General features: G+C 44.2%; 1 protein-coding gene across 1 annotated transcript in view; it reads left to right on the top strand.

Annotated features, from left to right (window-relative positions):
- Positions 1–18,838, top strand: part of tg (thyroglobulin) — a 419,486-nt gene that overhangs the window by 390,453 nt on the left and 10,195 nt on the right. The window contains exon 47 of the mRNA XM_067976982.1: positions 17,696–17,830. Within this exon, the coding sequence (XP_067833083.1) occupies positions 17,696–17,830 (135 nt within the window). The remainder of the gene's footprint in view (positions 1–17,695; positions 17,831–18,838) is intronic.

Here is an 18,838-nt window from a genome sequence, read left to right as displayed (position 1 = left end):
TTGTAACACTGGAGGGCATAACAGATTTTTTTTATTCGTTCATGGGATGTGGGCGTTGCAAGCAAGGCCTGCATTTATTGTCCATCCCTAATTGCCCTTGAGAAGGTGATGATGAGCCGCCTTCTTGAACCGCTGCAGTCCGTGTGGTGAAGGTTCTCCCACAGTGCTGTTACATAGGGAGTTCCAGGATTTTAACCCAGCGTTGATAAAGGAATGGTGATATATTTCCAAGTCAGGATGGTGTGTGACTTGGAGGGGAACGTGCAGGCGGTGGTGTACCCATGCACCCGCTACCCTTGTCCTTCAAGGTGGTAGAGGTCGCGGGTTTGGGAGGTGCTGTCGAAGAAGCCTTGGCGAGTTGCTGCAGTGCATCTTGTAGATGGTACATACTGCAGCCACAGTGCACTGGTGGTGAAGGGAGTGAATGTTTAGGGTGGTGGATAGGGTGCCAATTAAGTGGGCTGCTTTGTCCTGGATGGTGTTGAGCGTCTTGAGTGTTGTTGGAGTTGCACTCATCCAGGCAAGTGGAGAGTATTTCATCACATTCCTGACTTGTGCCTTGTAGATGGTGGAAAGGCTTTGGGGAGTCAGGAGGTGAGATTAGGAGAGGCGAGACCATAGAGGGATTTAAACACAAGAATTTTAATTTGAAGCATAAGGGGATCCAGAGCCAATGTAGATTAGCAAGGACAGGGTTGACGGACAAGTATCTTTCCTGCAACGCCTGGTTTAGGTCCCTCCAAGCAGGTATCCATCTCCCACGGCTCAGGCAGCACAGTTTCGGTTGAGATGAAGTTGGAGGAGGCCGACCAGAAGAACATTTGACTAAACTCGTTTGGAGATGACAAAAGCATGGGTGAAGGGTTCGGTAGCAGATGGGCTGAGGTAGAGGTTGAGGTGGATGATGTTATGGAGGTGCTGCAAGCAGTCTTTGTGATGGAGAGAATATGGGCTCAGATGTTCAGCACAGGGATCAAAATGAGATGTCAAGGTTACAAGCTGTCTAATTCAGCCTGGAACAGTTGTCAGAAGAGGTTGGATGGGGGTTGATGTCAAAGGTACATGGCGGGGACTGAAGATGATGGCTTCAGTCTTCTCAGTATTTAGCTGGAGGAAATTGGGGCTTATCCACGACTGGATATCCGTCAAGCAGTCTGACAGCACAGAGGCAGTGAAAGGAATAAGAGAGGAGGTGGAGAGCTGGGGCCGAAATCTTCAGTGGAAGCGTACCTCATGTCTACGGAACAATATCACCGAGGGGCAGCATGTATAAGGAAAGTGTGGGGGGTGGGGGTGGGTAGTGAAAGATGGATCCTTGGGGGACTCCTGCGGCGACAATGTGGGACTGAGAAGAGGTACTCTGGCTACAATCAGATATGTAAGAGTGGAATCAAGTGAGGGCAGTCCCACTAAGCTGAACGATGGTGTTGGAGGAGGATGGCGAGGCGGACTGTAGCGAGGTCAAGGAGTATGAGGAGGGAGAATGCACCATGGTCACAGTCTCGGAGAATGTTGTTCATGATGTTGGTTGGGCCTTTCATTGTTGTGTGAGGGGTAATACCAGCTTGGAGCAATTCAAACCAGGCATTGCAGGAAAAATGAGCAAGGGTCTGGAACAATGCACTCAAAGACTTTTAGTGCTGTATCTGGGGGTTTATTTGACGGTTTGATGAATGATTGGATCTGGATAGGCCTGAACTTGTATCTGCTTTAAATTTTTGCAACTCAGTTAGAACTGACAAGTTAAATGATGCAGAAACTGAATTTGGTGCTAGGTTTTTTTTGTTGAAGAAACACCATTTATCGAGCAGCTGAGCTCCATATGTACATACCTTACAGCAGGAATAGAAAAAGGAGGCTGGGATGGTTTGGTAGTTTGTAAGGACAGAGTGGTCAAAAGTGTTCTTTTTAGGAGCTGGGGGCGATGATGGCAGTTTTGAAAGGAAGGGAGAAGTTGTCTGAGGAAAGGCAACCTTTTACAATATCAGCTAGTATGGGGGCTGGAAAGGGAAGTTCAATGGTCAGGAGTTAAGTGGGAATGGGACCAAGGGAGCAGGAGATAAGCTTGGCACAGGGGGAGTGGGAGAGTAAATAGAGAGAGACAGTGTTCAGGGCAAGGGTTCAAGGGAGACTGGAGCAAAACTTGTTTTGCTCCTGCTGGAGGGAGAGTGTGAAGTGCAGGGAAGAGGAGTTTAAGGGGCAGTTTTAGTGCCCTCCAAGATGATCCTAGAGTAGTAGGCAGTTTTGGTAAAGAGAGATGTGCGGGAGGTCTGGTCCAGCCAGAATCGGTGATGGTTGGCTAAGTCAGTTATGTTTGTACCTCTTGGATTTGTGGGTGTACCAAGGGGAGCAGCAGGGATGGGAGACAGTGAAGGTTTTGCTGAGGTGAGGGCATTATTGATGGAGGTGAGAGAGTGGTTGAGCAGAACAACAGCTGCAGGAGTATTGTAGTGAACGGAGGGCCAAAGGCTAGGCAGTTGAGACTTTCAGAGTGCAGATGTAAGTGACTTGAGGGAGAATTTTTCCTTCAAGTGGATACAGAAGGAAGTGGGGTTAAAAGAGAGTAGGGGGATGATGGTGGCAAATGCAAGGAACTGGTCAGAGATGATCTTGTGGGTGCTCAATACCACAGGAGTAGAGTGGCCATTGGAGATGCCCATCAATATGGGTAGAAGAGTTTATATGGAGGCAGAGATTTAGGGAGGATAGGAGGGCGATGAATTTGGAGGAGAGAGGGCAAGGGGAGCTGAGGTGGAAATTGAAATCACCGAGGATGAAGAGTCACAGTGCAGAGGCTGATGGAGGATACGTTAGGGAGAAACTATGGGTGGGGTTTGGAGGCTGGCGGTAGACAATGAGGATTTTAAAGGAGAGGGGAGAGAAGTAGAACATGGTGAAGTGCTCCGAGGAGAAGAAAATGTCAGGAGTACTGGGGAGAGGGCAATATAAGATTGGCTGATAAGGGGCACTCTGCCACCATGGAGGTTTGAGTGGGGCAATTGGTGGAAAGTATAGACATATTGGAAGCTTCGGTAAGGGGCAGGGTGTCATCACTCATAATCTAAGTTTCAGTCAAGGCCAAGGTGTCAGTATGATCATTACTAATAATGTCTTGGAATCATAGAAAGGTTACAGCATGGAAGGAGGCCATTCGGCCCATCAATCCATGCCAGCTCTATGCAAGAGCAATCCAGCTAGTTCCGCTCCCCCGCCCTATGCCCGTAGCCCTGCAATTTTTTTCCTTTCAAGTATTTATCCAGTTCCCTTTTGAAGGCCATGATTGAATCTGCCTCCACCGCCCCCTCGGGCAGTGTATTCCAGATCCTAACCACTCGCTGTGTAAAAAAGCTTTTCCTCATGTCACCTTTGGTTCTTTTGCCAGTCACATTAAATCTATGTCCTCTGGTTCTTGACAATTCCGCCAGTGGGAACAGTTTCTCTCTATCTATTCTGTCTAGACCCTTTATTTTGAAAACCTTTATCAAATCTCCTCGCAATCTTCACTGTTCCAAGGAGAACAACCCCAGCTCCTCCAGTCCATCCACGTAACTAAATCCCTGGAATCGTTCCAGTAAATCTCTTCTGCACCCTCTCTAAGGCCTTCACATCCTTCCTAAAGTGGGGTGCCCAGAACTGGACACAATACTCCAGTTGTGGCCGAACCAGTGTTTTATAAAGGTTCATCATGACTTCCTTGCTTTTGTACTCTATGACTCTATTTATAAAGCCCTGGATCCCGTATGCTTTTCTAACCACTTTCTCAACCTGCCCTGCCACCTACAATGATTTGTGTACATACACCCCCAGGTCTCTCTGTTCCTGTATCCCTTTTAGAATTGTGCCCTTCAGTTTATATTGCCTCTCCTCACTATTTCTACCGAAATGTATCACTTCGCATTTTTCTGCTTTTAAATTTCATCCGCCTATGCCACCAATCTGTCTGTATCCTCTTGAAGTCTATCACTATCCTCGTCACTGTTCCCGGTGTCATCCGCAAATTTGGAAATTGTGCCCTGTACACCCAAGTCTAAGTCAATGTATATCAAGAAAATCAGTAGTCCTAGTACCGACCCCTGAGAAACATCACTGTACACCTCCCTCCAGTCCGAAAAACAACCTTTCACCACTATTCTGTTTCCTGTTACTTAGCCAATTTTGTATCAATGCTGCTACTGCCCCTTTTATTCCATGGGCTTCAATCTTGATGACAAGCCTATTATGCGGCACTTTATCAAATGCCTAGAGGGCAGATTAGGAATGAAGTGAGCATGGGAGGTGCAAACTAGCAGCAGGTGCATTGCAACAGGGCCAGTTACTTGGCTATGATGAAAATGCAGCACTTATGATGGGGATTGTGATTCAGCCCACTCCATAAAGACCAAAGGGCAGTAGCTATATGTGTAACATACCGCCTGTGGCAGTGAAGGTGACCAATGCAGTCAACTTGACTGCCTCAGAAACCTTCCAGCCATCCAAAAGGGCACATTAGGAGTCCTGGGCAACTGACTTTCTTTGTTTCACAATGAAATAATCACAAATTGTAAGATACAATAAAAAGTGAATTAAATGTATTTAGTGGTGCAGGGCTTGTGGTATAAATTTAAGGTATCTGCTAGTGTGTTTGCCTCTAGTGAGTTGTGAAATTTTGTATGGGCTGTCTGTGCATCAGTAATAAGTACTTTTCCAGCCTGTTACTTGTATCCGTAATGAACCACTTTGGAATTGCACTGACACTAGGAGCATCTTTTGCTGTACTCAGAGTTATTCCCTGCTTTCATAGGGATGTCTATTCTTGCAGTGCATTGCTGTGTGATAACTGGATACTTCTGTATCACTCCACACATGTCAATGCTACACATCAATCATACCCATCAATCTGAGTCTGCGAAAACAGGATATGGTGCATTAAGAGCAAATAAGAACATTTTTCATATGGGCACTTCATTGTCATTTAACACTGCATTATGTAGTTGGGTGCAATCACTCTGTGTGCACACATTCATGTTACAGTATAAATCATAGTATATCTGATTAATATGGCACATACCACAAGTTCCGAGCTGTGTTCCACCCTCCGTGGACCCTTCTAAGCTCTTGTTTCCAAACTCAAAAGTAGCTTTCTCATTTGGGGTCAGCAGTTTATGGTCGGAAGGTCCACCACATTTTCTACCCTGCAATGCCCAATTTTGCCTTTAAGCAGAAGAACACTGAGGATTGAGACACATGATTTGACCCACAGAAATTGCTTCCTATAGTTCATTCTGTCTCATCATCTTGTTTAATGCAATTTGAATAATCCTTCTAGTTTCACTTCTAAGACCTTATTTGCAACATTCTTGTTAACATTTTCTGTGTCAGTGCAGCTTTCATACATTTTTTTAATCACATCTTCTGCTGCTACTTTACAGTAATATCCACATCTTGTTTTTGTGCTCTTTAAATTTTTTTAATACATTCTCGGTATATGGACAACTAGGGACTTATTGCCCGTCCCTAGTTGCCCTCAGGAAGGTGGTGGTAAGCCTTCTTCTTGAAATGCTGCAGTCCATGTGGTGAAAGTACTCCCACAGCGCTGTGAGAATTTGGAAGTGGTAGTGTTCCCATACACCTGCTGCCCTTGTCCTTCTAGATGGTGGAGGTCACTGGTTTGGAATGTGCTGTCAAAGAAGCCTCGAAGAGTTGCTGCAGTGCGTGCTCTAAAGAGTATGCATTGCAGCCACAGTGTGCTAGTGGTGGAGGGAGTGAATGTTTAAAGTGGTAGATAGGCTGTTGATCAATCAGACTGCTTTGTCATGGATGGGATTGAGCTTCTTGAATGCTGCTGCAGCTGCACCCATCCAGGAAAGTGGAGAGTATTCCTTCACACTCCTGACTTGTGCCTTGTAGGTGGAGGAGTGGTTTGTGTAATTTTTTTTGACTTCCACCTAGGTCCTTCTAGTTACTGATGCAGCATTCATGGTCTGTGTACCTTCATTCTTTCTTGTGTCTCTGCATATTTGGAGCTGTCATTCCCATCAAAAATGTTCTTGCAACACTCCATTATAAGATTCGTGAAGTCCTGCACTGCCTCACAGCTAAAGTGCGATTTTCTCTGTTGGAGCTAAGCCATTCTCCAATACCGTGATTATGCACAACACAGCTGAATTAGCAAATTTTCCAATATTTATCCTTATTAATTGTTTGAGACGTTTAAAGCTTCATTATAATGAAACCTTATTTAACAAAAATCTTTTAATGGAGGGAGAAAGAGAAGAGCAATATCTCTTAAATGGGAGTTTGAATAAACATGTTCACTCTAATTGTGTCAAGTTCTCAGACATAGAACAGCTCTTTAGACCTCAAACTCTTAAACCAGTAACAAGCCAGTTCTGTGTGATGACCCTCCAGTTAATCATCACCTTGGTCTTGAACAGAATTGTTCCACAACCAAAGATGAGACCCTTCTAGAACAAGCCTGGCAAGTGTAGCATTGGATTTAATGGGTGAGTGCAGGGGGAGCTGTAAACTTCCATTTCAGCTGATGGACCTTGCAAGAAAGCACAGAAGGAAAGACTGCAGAATCAAAAAAGTGGCCAGTTTTTAACTTCTGCATTAGAGCAATTGGATTTTTTTTTTAAAAACTAGCAATGTTTGGACAGACCAACTGGAATTGGTGGAATTGGCATTAATGAAGCCAGTGAATTTGACATGAATTAAATCTATATTGCGGTGATTGCCAGCTAAAAGGTCTGATTGATACTTTGGCAGCCTATTTAAGCTAACTACTGATCCGTCTGAAAAAGAAAATTCAACTTTTAGGGTCTGTAGTAATTAAACAGAATTTGGTGACTAAGCTATTTAAAGAAGGTTGGAGGACATGTCTCCCATTAATTGAAAATGTTGTTTGTGTAAGGTTTAACTGGTGCACATATGCCATGATTTAGTGCTAATTAAATTGCATTCACACAAATCTCATTTCAAAAACTTGCATTTCAGTGACTTTAGTAGTTCGTTAACCTTGCCAAAAGGCAGGAATTTTGCTTATTTTTAAAAAATGACTAATTTTTTTTATATTCATTTTTGGGATATGGGTGTCGCTGGCAAGGCCAGCATTTATTGCCCACCCCTAGTTGCCCTTGACTAGGTGGTGGTGAGCCACCTTCTTGAACTGCTGCAGTCAGTGTGGTGAAGGTACTCCCACTGTGCTATTAGGTAGGGAGTTCCAGGATTTTGACCCAGTGACGATGAAGGAACGGCGGGTGATATAGTGCAAAGTCAAGATAGTGCATCCTGTAGCTAGTACACACTGCAGTCACGGTGCTTCAGTGGTGGATGCTTAAGGTGGTGGATGGGCTGCCGATCAAGCGGTCTGCATTGTCCTGGATGGTGTCGAGCGAGTGTTGTTGCAGCTGCACCTATCCAGACAAGTGGAGAGTATTTCATCAAACTCCTGACTTGTACCTTGTAGGTGATGGAGAGGCTTTGAGGAGTCAGGAGGTGAGCCACTCGCCACAGAATACCCAACCTCTGACCTGCTCCAGTAGCCACGGCATTTATGTGGCTGGTCCAGTTGAGATTCTGGTCAGTGGTGACCCCCAATATGTTAATGGTGGGGGATTCGGCGATGGTAATGCCATTGAATGTTAAGGGCTGGTGGTTAGACTCTCTCTTGTTGGAGATGGTCATTGCCTGACACTTGTGTGGCACGAATGTTACTTGCCATTAATCAGCGCAAGCCTGGATATTGTCCAGGTCTCGCTGATTGGACAGCTTCATTATCTGAGGAATCATGAATGGAACTAAACACTGCAATCATCAGCGAACATGTCTGACCCTATGATGGAGAGAAGGTCATTGATGAAGCAGCTGAAGATAGTTGGGCCAAGGATGCTGCCTTGAGGTAGTCCTGCAGCGATGTCCTGGGACTGAGATAATTAGCCTCCAACAACCACAACAATCTTCCTTAGTTTTCCACCTGATCCCCATTGACTTCAATTTTACTTGGGCTCCATGGTGGCTCACTCGGTCAAATGCTGCCTTAACATCAAGGGCAGTCACTTTTACCTCGCCTCTGAAATTCAGCTCTTTTGAACCCAGGCTGTAATGATGTCTGGAGTGGATTGGTCCTGGCAGAACCCAAACTGAGCATCAGTGAGCAGGTTATTGGTAAGTGCCACTTGATAGCACTGTTGATGATTCCTTCCATCGCTTTGGTGGTGGTTGAGAGTAGAGTGATAGGCCAGGTTGGATTTTTCCTGCTTTTTGTGTACAGGACATACCTGGGTAATTTTCCACATTGTTGGGTGGATGCCAGTGTTGTAGTTGTACTGGAACAGCTTGGCTAGAGGCGCTGTTAGTTCTGGAGCACTGGTCTTCAGCACTACAGCTGGGACCCATAGCCTTTGCTCAGTCATTTCTTGATATCACGTGGAGTGAATCAAATTGGCTGAAGACTGGCATCTGTGATGGTGGAGACTTCAGGAGGATGCCGAGAAGGACCATCCACTCAGCACTTCTAGCTGAAGATGGTTGCGAATACTTCAGCCTTGTCTTTTGCACTTTGGGGCCTTTTTGAGAGACTGGATCTCATCTTTTCTAAGCAGTTCCAATCTCTTCTTAACTTAATTGTGATGTGGAGATGCCGGTGATGGAGCAACTTAATTGTAGCAATGATGATTTGAAAATATAACCAGACAAGTTCGATTATCACCGTGTCAAGTACAGGTGATGCACTGAACCAGAATTAGCTGGAACAATTTATGGTAGTCTGTTCCCATGTTGTGTAGATCCTCCAGTTAAAAAAATATATTTTTCTTTGCCCTTCCTAATACAGAGGGTGTGAAGGGTTATTCAAATATACAGTTAAAAATGTAACAAGAAAGCCGATGTAAATCTCAGAACATTCCAAATCCCTTTTGACATTGAAACCCCTTTGAAAGACAACCTTGCTACAATCTACACTTATCTTAATTAGATTGATCATTATGGAATAAATGACAACTGCAGCTGCTTAGAGACTAGCAAACTGTCAAAAATTATGCCCAATGTTTACATTGGGGAAATCTGCAAAACCCCTGCTGAACCTGTGGTTACGTACTTTCAATGAAGAATCCAAACATGTAATTAAAAAGCTTTTATAAAACAGCTTTCAATGGGGATATGGAAGAAAATTGGACAAATGACAACCAAACTGGTTCAAATCTGCAAGTAATCTACATAAAATACCACCATGTGGCACAAGCCTAGTGCATCACCCCTGTAATCTCCGTACCAGAACAGGCATCACTCAATTTGTTCATTGACATTCATTTAAAAGCAATTTCACTGGACCGTCCAAAATTATTCTTAACCCAGCAGCTGAAAACACTTCAGTAACAAAGGAGATGAAATTGCTTTTACTCAGAAAAAAAGTTGAGGAAAATGTTTGTTTTCTCCCTCCGTGGCCTGATAAACTTGAAGGAACAATGCGATACCTGCAAAAACAAATTCAATGGCTGCACCCAAAAAGGAGAGACGGTTGAAAAGATGGGTTATGAGAAGATCTTTAAAGGAAGCGAAGCAGGTGAACAGAATTCAAGAGTAGGACCCGGGTGGTTGAAGGCATTGTTGTGAAGGGAGGGGTGAATGCAGAAAGGGCCAGTCAGAAGAGTGGGGTTTTTGGGACAAAGGCACCCCTCATTCAGTCCTGACAATAACATCACTTTTTGAGTTTTACCCTCTGTTTGTCTAGTGGCTGCCTCTCTGCTGCTGTTCCTTTCAAACTTTTGGTGCTGGGGGATACCGCGCTTTTTTTCAGTCTACTCTCTGCTGCCACACCTTTTAAAGTTGCCACTGGAGGTTCCCGCGCTTTAATCCTATAGGCTTCAATTTTGCTAACAAGTCTATTACGTGGTACTTTATCAAACGCTTTTGAAAGCCCATATACACATCAACTGCACGACCTTCATCAACCCTCTCTGTTATTTCATCAAAGAACTCGATCAAGTTAGTCAAACGTGATTTGCCTTTAACAAATCCATGTCGGCTGTCATTTAATAACTCATATTTTTCCAAATGACAATTAATTTTATCTCGGATTATTGTCGCTAAAAGTTTCCCCACCACCGACGTTAGGCAATCTTTCAGTCCTCTCACCCCACTCCCCTTTCTAAGGAGGATTGGAAGATTGTGGCCAGAGCCTCCGCTATCTCCACCCTTCCTTCCCTCAGCAACCTAGGATGCATCCCATCCACACCAGGTGACTTTTCTACTTTAAGTGCTGCCAACTTTTGGTAGGACTCCGATGATAGTTATGGTAATGAGGCCCAGCCATTAAGATCGGCTGAGCCTCCACGTCCCTGGTCTCCCTGCCCACTTCGGGGCTCGAGTAAACTGTATCCGTCCCCTCCTTTAAAATCGGTGCCATTGTTTCTGAAAACTGTCCTGGATACACTCTAGAAATTAATTGTCTTTACGACGAGCTATTTTGCATGTCCCAGTCTATGTGAAAATTAAAATCTGCCTTTATAACTGCTTTGCCATTGCTACATGCTTCTCTGAACTCTTTATTTAAGCAGCCTGCTACTACATCACTGCTGTAGATGACTCCCACCAGAGTCTTGCCTCTTTTGCTGTTTCTTAATTCTATCTAGAGTGTTTCTACTGCCCGTTCACTCTTACAGATAACCTTTCTTTCAACTGCTGTAACATTGCCTGTTAGCAATATTGCTACTCCTCCTCCCTTCCCTATTTCCCTATCCTTTCTAAATATCTATAGTCTGACCAATTAGAAGCATGAGAAAAAATCCTTAAAAATAGGCATGCTTCCCTAACTACTTGGTTAGTTAAAGGGGTGCGTATTGGAGTGATAGAAACCAGATAGATTCAAAGTTCAATCTCCAATCTTTGCTAATCTCAGCGGTAAGAAGGTGACAATTGTCTTCAAACTTTTGGGTTAGGGAAGTGAAAATATGGCAAAATTCACATTTTTCCTTTTTTGAAGAATAAATGTGTGAATCTCTGGTAAGAACTTCAATGAGGTGCCCTCCCATGGTCAAATTATCTTCCAATACACTTTGAGGCTCACAAATGAATAATGGAGACTTGGGCAGGGTAGAAGAGGGCACTGGATGCCCATAGAATATATCAGCAAGGAGCCAGTACCTTTAGAAGAGCATTAAAGAAAATTAGAGAGATGGGGAAGCACACAACCATCACATCCCACATTAACGCAGTTTGAAACAGGGAATAAAATGAATGGAAATATAAAATGAACAGTGCTCAATACCACTTTCTCTGAACTTGAATATGCCTAATATTCTGTAAATGCACCTTCAAATCTTATGGTAATTTTTTGATCGAATTCTCTGAAAAACTCTCCAAAATTCCTTTACAAACAAAATCTCAAAATCTTGGTTGCCAATTTAAACTTTCAAAGCTCAATTTCACACCATGTTATATTTATTGAGCTCCATCTCCTTCACCGTAAGCATGCAGTATCTTATCGACCAGTAGAAAAAAATATTGAATACAAACTGAGATGACCCTATATTAGAGGCACAAATCAAACAGCAAGTTATGATGTATATCACATGTACAACTGGAGTTATATGTATTACATGCGTTATTTCAGTTTGATAAATTGATGGTTAAAGTGAAGCTTTTACATTTAAATTTTCATTTTAATCTTTGAAATTGTTTTTGCAGTTAGATGAAGAAAACATTGAACTACATTGATTTTTAGTGCTTTGGAAATTCAGTTTGTCATGGATGGCAATAGCCTTGTTTACGAGTGAAGAGACATTTGGGAGGAAAATGCAGAGGGGAAGGGGGGGTGGTGGTAATTGTTGAACTATATACAGAGTCCAAGGGGGCAGTGATGGGTAGGGTAAGTTGTACAAAAAGAGGTTGGCAAGGTTAGTCCAGCAAGTGCGCTGGGTGGGAAAGTCAGTGAGAAAGGAGGAGGGTGCAATTAGGATTACTGCTGTTAAGGAGGCAGTAGCAAGTCCGATGATGAATCTGTTGAAGAATGCCAAGAGGCAGAGAGGGTATTCCATTAGCCATGTCTGGTTATTCAGAGGCACTCTGCACTTTGGTGTTGAAAACTTTTTTTGATCTCTGTGTCAGCTGTGAGAGAGGCTTTTAAAAATCGGGTGAGGACAGGACTGTGCTCACCTTCCCATGGTCAAACAGTCTGCCGTCATTCATTGTCTTGAATAATGGCTGCGGTGTCATGGGACCACCATACCTATCTCAGCAACATGTCAATGCTTGCAGGAGAGGAACAGAGAAGAGAAAATTAGCGAGAAAAATGAAACACCGAGTCATTAAGAACATTAAAAAAAACAGACAAGGGAAGGCTATTGCATCCATCAAAGCTCAACACTCTAGTACTCCACTCTCCCATCAAAGCACCCAGCTGCAGTTTGAATGTCCCTAATGTTTTTGTTTTTTGTACCAAACACCCCTGACAGATTCTTCCAAACACTTATCGCTCATTGAGTAAAGTTCTTCCTAATATATCTGTTCTAAAATTACTTTCACTTATTTAAATTCATTTCTTCCCTTCCTGCTTTGGCTTGCTTAATTTGAAGAAATATTTTAAGTTGGCCAGTATCAATATGCCCTGTAATAGGTTCCAGCTTCGTTGTCAAACTTCTCATTGACACTTTACCTTGCAAAGAGGCGGCTGCTTTTAGTGCTATAGAGGAGGATTTATTTGGCAGTTTGATGAGTGATTGGATCTGGATAGGGCTGAACTCATATCTGCTTTAATCTTACAACTCAGTTAGAACTGACAAGCTAAACGATGCAGCGACTGTTGCTAATTCTTTTGTTGAAGAGGCATTCATGATCGAGCAGATGAGCTCCATATGTACTCACTAGCCAAGGCTTCTTTGGCAGCACCTCCCATACCTGCAACCTCACCGCAGAGAACGATAAGGGCAGTAGGTGCATGGGACCACCATCACCTCCAAGTTCCATTTCAAGTCACACACCATCCTGACTTGGACATATATCGCTGTTCCTTCATCATCGCTGGGTCAAACTCCTGGAATTCCCTACCTAACAGCAGTGTGGGAGTACCTTCACCACAAGGACTGCAGCAGTTCCAGAAAAAGGCACATCACCACCTTCTCAAGGGCAATAGGGATGGGCAATAAATGCCGGCCTTGCCAAAGATGCCCACATCCCGAGAATGAATAAAAGAAAACACCTTACATCAGGAAGTGATGTCCTGTAATCTAATGCAATCTGCTGTACTATACACTGTACTCTATATCTGCTTCTTTTAATAAGCCTATTCTATAATTTACAGCTGACGCCACGTTCTGATAGAATATTTATTCTGCCACTTTCCGAAGTCTGGAAGATCTTGGTGGTAAAATTCCATGGGGGATTCTCCCGCTCTCCCACCAAAACTTTGGCAGAAGTGCTGCGGAAACTTGGGGAAAATGGTGTAAATGGTGTCTGTGCATTTTTCCAGAATTTTTGTGGCTCTTCCCGGACGAGTGGGAGAGCCTTAATGGAAATTCACCCCCACTTCCCAACGAGAGGACACATGACATATCTAATAAGCTAAATACAGTGACGAACGTTTCTGTTCAACTCCTGGGCTCTCTACATTATTAGATATTGGCCGCATAAAGGCACACTCATAGGATGCGAGGCCTCGTTTGCAGGAGTTGATTTTGGCAATGAGCAAAAGACCTAGAAATATAACTGCACCACATAAATGCACATCTTTTCTGTCAAGATAATTTGGGTGTAACTTGCCTTCCACTAGGCCGTAGGGGAACAGGTCTCCAAAGCTCAAAGGATTCAGTCATTAAAAGATTTGCAATCCGTTGATAGGCCTCTCACACCAACAGTTCTAGGGGGAAGGGGCTTCTAAGAAATGTCATAACATTCTGCAATGTGCCATGCAGAAATTAAAGTTTACTTTCTATGAGCTTGGGTATGGAGTATGGGGTTTTTGACGTTCCGAACCATCAGCCTAGCTAGATAATGGGAGGGGCATCATCCTTCTGGCACATTTTTTTATTCGTTCATGGGATGTGGGCATCGCTGGCGAGGCCGGCATTTATTGCCCATCCCTAATAGCCCTTGAGAAGATGGTGGTGAGCCGCCTTCTTGAACCGCTGCAGTCCATATGGTGAAGGTTCTCCCACAGTGCTGTTACGTAGGGAGTTCCAGGATTTTGACCCAGCAACGATGAAGGAACGGCGATATATTTCCAAGTCGGGATGGTGTGTGACTTGGAGGGGAACATGCAAGTGGTGGTGTTCCCATGTACCTGCTGCCCTTGTCCTTCTAGGTGGTAGAGGTCGTGGGTTTGGGAGGTGCTGTCGAAGAAGCCTTGGTGAGTTGCTGCAGTGCATCCTGTGGATGGTACACACTGCAGCCACTGTGCGCCGGTGGTGATGGGAGTGAATGTTTAGGGTGGTGGATGGGGTGCCAATCAAGCGGGCTGCTTTATCTTGGATGGTGTCGAGCTTCTTGAGTGTTGTTGGAGCTGCACTCATCCAAGCAAGTGGAGAATATTCCATCACACTCCTGACTTGTGCCTTGTAGATGGTGGAAAGGCTTTGGGGAGTCAGGAGTGAGTCACTCACCGCAGAATACCCAGCCTCTGACCTGCTCTCGTAGCCACAGTATTTATATGGCTGGTCCAGTTAAGTTTCTGGTCAATGGTGACCCCCAGGATGTTGATGGTGGGGGATTCGGCGATGGTGATGCCGTTGAATGTCAAGGGGAGGTGGTTAGACTCTCTCTTGTTGGAGATGGTCATTGCCTGGCACATATCTGGTGCGAATGTTACTTGCCACTTATGAGCCCAAGCCTGGATGTTGCCCAGGTCTTGCTGCATGCGGGCTTGGACTGCTTCATTATTTGAGGGGTTGCGAATGGAACTGAACACTGTGCAATCATCAGCGAACATCCCCATTTCTGACCTTATGATTTGGCACTGTTTCAAGAAGTATTTTATTCTCCTTTCTTCTTATGGAGGAGTACGGTTCCAGAGATTCCAGTCCGGATCAGCTAACCCACTTCTCTGTCATATCCTCTCTCTCCAGCTTCTTCTTTCCTATCCGTTTTATGTGGCTTCTTTCTTTCTCCTCCCTCTATTGTGACACCCTTCTCTTCATCTTGTCTCTTCACTTTGCCTCAATCTTTGCTCTCTCAATGAGGGGATTTCCCACTCCCTCCAATCAGTGAGCTGCTCCAAAAACACGAGCAGTTCACTAACGGAGCACCAATGAGGGGCGACCACATTTGAAAATCTACCTCAGACTGCCTGCACCCAAGCTGCATCTAAGCAGCAAAGGATGACTAAGAGACACTAGGCACCGGCAGAGGCATGATGGGCTGAATGGCCTCTTTCTGTGCTTTTAAGCTTCTTTGGTTCTAGTAAGTTTATAGATATTAATAACATCCAGGATTATGTGACAATTCAGTATACTGTACTTCCCCTTTAAATGTTCCGACAAAGTGGCTAGTTGCCTTTAGATTACCCATAGTGTCTCCTGAAGAATAGTTGATCTCCTATAAATCCGTCACTCATTGAGAATTTCATTAATGTTACTTGTTAATGTTTTACCCTTTTGAACAAATTTAGGCAATTGATGGAAACTGCTCAGTGATTGGCTATCGTAAAGGAATCTGGGCCGGTTCCTAGGAATAACTTGTCCTTCTCATTCATGGGTTTGCCTTCGGAGAAGGAATTTGCCTTTGTGATTGGAAGTTTTCAGATGTCAAAAAGTCACCATTAGTGTAGGATGTGGTCCTCACAAACTGTGAGAAATCAAGATTTTGTGCATCATGCACAGAACCAATATGGAAGGGGAGAAGGAACCCTGCTCTTCTGAAGTGAAAGGGAGATTTAGAATCATAGAATTTGTAGCATTGAGGGCGGTTATCTGACCCATCACAACTGTATGGGTGCTAGCTGTTCAGCTGGAGCAATCTACCCATGTCCCAGTATCATTCTTCTTGGAAAAAGCCTCCTCTCCTAAAGGTGCTGACTTTTTTTTCGGAAACCCGGATAAAGGGCACCACCAAGTTTTAAAACAATAGGCATGAAAACTGGATATTTTAGGGAGTAGTGGTTGGGTGATGCCAAACTTGGAAGTTAAAAGCAAGAGGAGGTTAAGACTGAATTAGGTAAGCAGTTTCAGGGAAGAGACAATTCTGGGATGAGTCTTGGGCAGGGGGTGGGGGGGTGGTAATTTTGCAAGTACAAACTAGTGGCAAAACTGCCACCAGCGCGTATCGAAAAGTCACAGGCAGCACATCTGCATTGTGCGAAATGTGGCCTGGGACACGGTTCCCCACCACTAGCGCATACCCTGTAAAAGGATGGCAAATTTGGAACTTAGGAGGAACGTAAAGAATGCAATTCAGAGGAAAAATGACCATAGCAGCTTTCACAAAATAGAGAGTAACAAGGAAGATTGTGATCGATAGAGAGGGGAGTTGGGGGCTAGAGGGGAAAGAAGGATTGCATATAAGACAGTTAATTTTTTTTTTCATTTATGCTGTCTTGGAGTGCAGTGCCTCTCCAGATATGGGAGTAGCAGTCAAGTCTTCAACTCAATTGGGCTTTATGGAAGATTAAGGGGTGTTGAGTTGGAAAGATGTGTTTAGTATAAAACAGGAAACTGAACTTCTTGGAGGGAGCTTTAGCAATAGAGGAGTTGTGGCAATTTCACTTGAGGTTTTACGGTGACATTGAGGCCAAGACTGTGGACGGATGAAGAAGGACTATGGGTGGAGCCATTAAGGTTAATTAGTGATATCTGATGGTTACATTCGTAAGAGCTGTGAAGGAACAATAGGGTCAATTAAGTGATCTTGAGCACTGGAAGTCCAGGTGTATATTCCATCTTGAATCTGTGCCCTGCTGAGGGAGGTATGCATGAGATTCAACGAAAGATCAGTAAAGTTGTGTGAGGGCTTGGCATGGATGAACGTGGAACAGGTTGAAAGGCTACACCTTGTGGCATGTGCTGTATGTCTGGTGCACGGTACTGTTGGTTAGTCTTACCTTGCTAGTATTCTTAAGGTGTGCCATCTGTTCCCATGTGCTGCCGATGCTGTAGCCCATGCCTTCTCTGTCTTTTGCAGAGGGCGCTCTGGATTGCCAAATAGGACAAGTCTCTTGTACTCACCTCCTGCAGCAGATTGTTCACTTTATCAAGCTATCAAACAGAGGATCAGATTCCATTTCATGACTCCACACCTAGTCCTTTAAGCATCGTGCAGGCTGTTAACTGGTGTGAATAATTTTTATCCTCATACATATAGTCACTTGTCTATCAATGGCTGCATCCCTTTAATTTTGAGCAGCAGCTCTTTAAGGGCTGCATGCTTGGAATTCCACGAGGCCCCTCTCATTATGCTCCCTGCTTAAGCTAGGAACACATTTAATTGATGCTCATAAGCTGCCCTCACAGTGTTTAGCGAGGATTTTTCGCCAGAATTGTTGATTCGGCCCTAATGCCTTCAAAGAATAGAAAGCAACAGCTGCTCCCATGCCATTTCTTGGGAGCTGCTGTCCTCCAGTGCCTCGTCCAAGTGGCCACTGAATGAGCTAAAAGTCCCGAGGTGCTGAGGCCAATTGCTAAGCCCCTACTGACAACTGGTCTGCGTGGTTCCATTCTATGCTGGGCAGTGCATTGCCAACAGTACTGTTTTTTACCTGTGCTCATGTGATTGTGTTCTGTTCCTGTTTCAGTGCAAGTCTTTCCTCGGACGTGCAGTTGATTTTCGGGCTGCCCCTCCACCCAGAGTCAGAGCAGCTGTTCACAGTGCAGGAGCGGAGCCTGTCTCTCGCAATCATCCAGTACATTGCCAACTTTGTCAAATCGGGGTAAGTGATAATTTCGGAATCATCGCGTGGCCTGTGAGAGGATAAATGCCAAATGGAGAGGGAAAGGGGGCACAAAGAGAAAAGGTACAGAAAAGGAGAGGCAAAGAGAGCAGGAGAGCAAAAGAGGGAGAGGCAGAATGAAGCTGTGGTATTCTCCTATAACGGGCATTGAAATAAGTCTCAATGGTGTTGAAATAGGATACTCGTGGCCAACCACTAACACTAACACATTTATCTGAAATTCTCTCTGTTACTTTAGCAGACACTTTAACTCATTTAAAATAAACTAAAACCCTCCTCAAAACCCATCTTTCCAAACATACTTTCAGTCATCTCTTCTCCCTCCTGTGAAGTGCCTTGTAATGTTATGTTAAATTCGCTATATAAATGCAAATTATTATTGTGTATGCAGTGTTACTATCTATAATATTTTTAAAACTCTGCATGCACTTCCTGTTAGCTTTTCCATTATAAATTACTATATCCACATTTATAATGGAAACTACCTATGTAAACTTGTCCCACTGTAATTGCACCATCTTACCAGTGGTTGCACTGTAGTGCCTCAGTTTTGTGTCCTCCAGCTCCTTCGCCTGTACTGCAGAGAAACTTCTGCTCTCGACTCCCCGCATGTAGTACATCAGGAGATTGTACTAGTGTATTATATAATGACTGTCTTATAATACAACAGGGTAAATTCAAGGACTCCGCGGTCCCAGCAGGGAGCCATGCTTGACGACAATGCGACTCAGAGATAAGGCTATAACACTGTAGTAGCGATTCTGTGACATGCACTGCCTTCAAGCACGGATCCCAGGTGGGAGCGCCGGTTCAGTAAACTTAGCTTAATATGTATAGTTTCAGTTATTATGCAGGAAATAGAGGGTCGTTTTTCATGCATGTGGGGTGGTGCACCTTCCATTTACTGATGTACGTGAAGAGTGTGCAAGGATCCCCAAAGGTAGTGCAGCCTCAGCAAACCATCCCTGTGTTCTATTCTTAAAGTAC

The sequence above is a fragment of the Heptranchias perlo genome, chromosome 3 (assembly GCF_035084215.1).
Source record: "Heptranchias perlo isolate sHepPer1 chromosome 3, sHepPer1.hap1, whole genome shotgun sequence".
Lineage (NCBI taxonomy): Eukaryota > Metazoa > Chordata > Chondrichthyes > Hexanchiformes > Hexanchidae > Heptranchias > Heptranchias perlo.
Note: the sequence above shows the minus strand (reverse complement) of the source record. Positions and strands in the feature narration are given on the sequence as shown.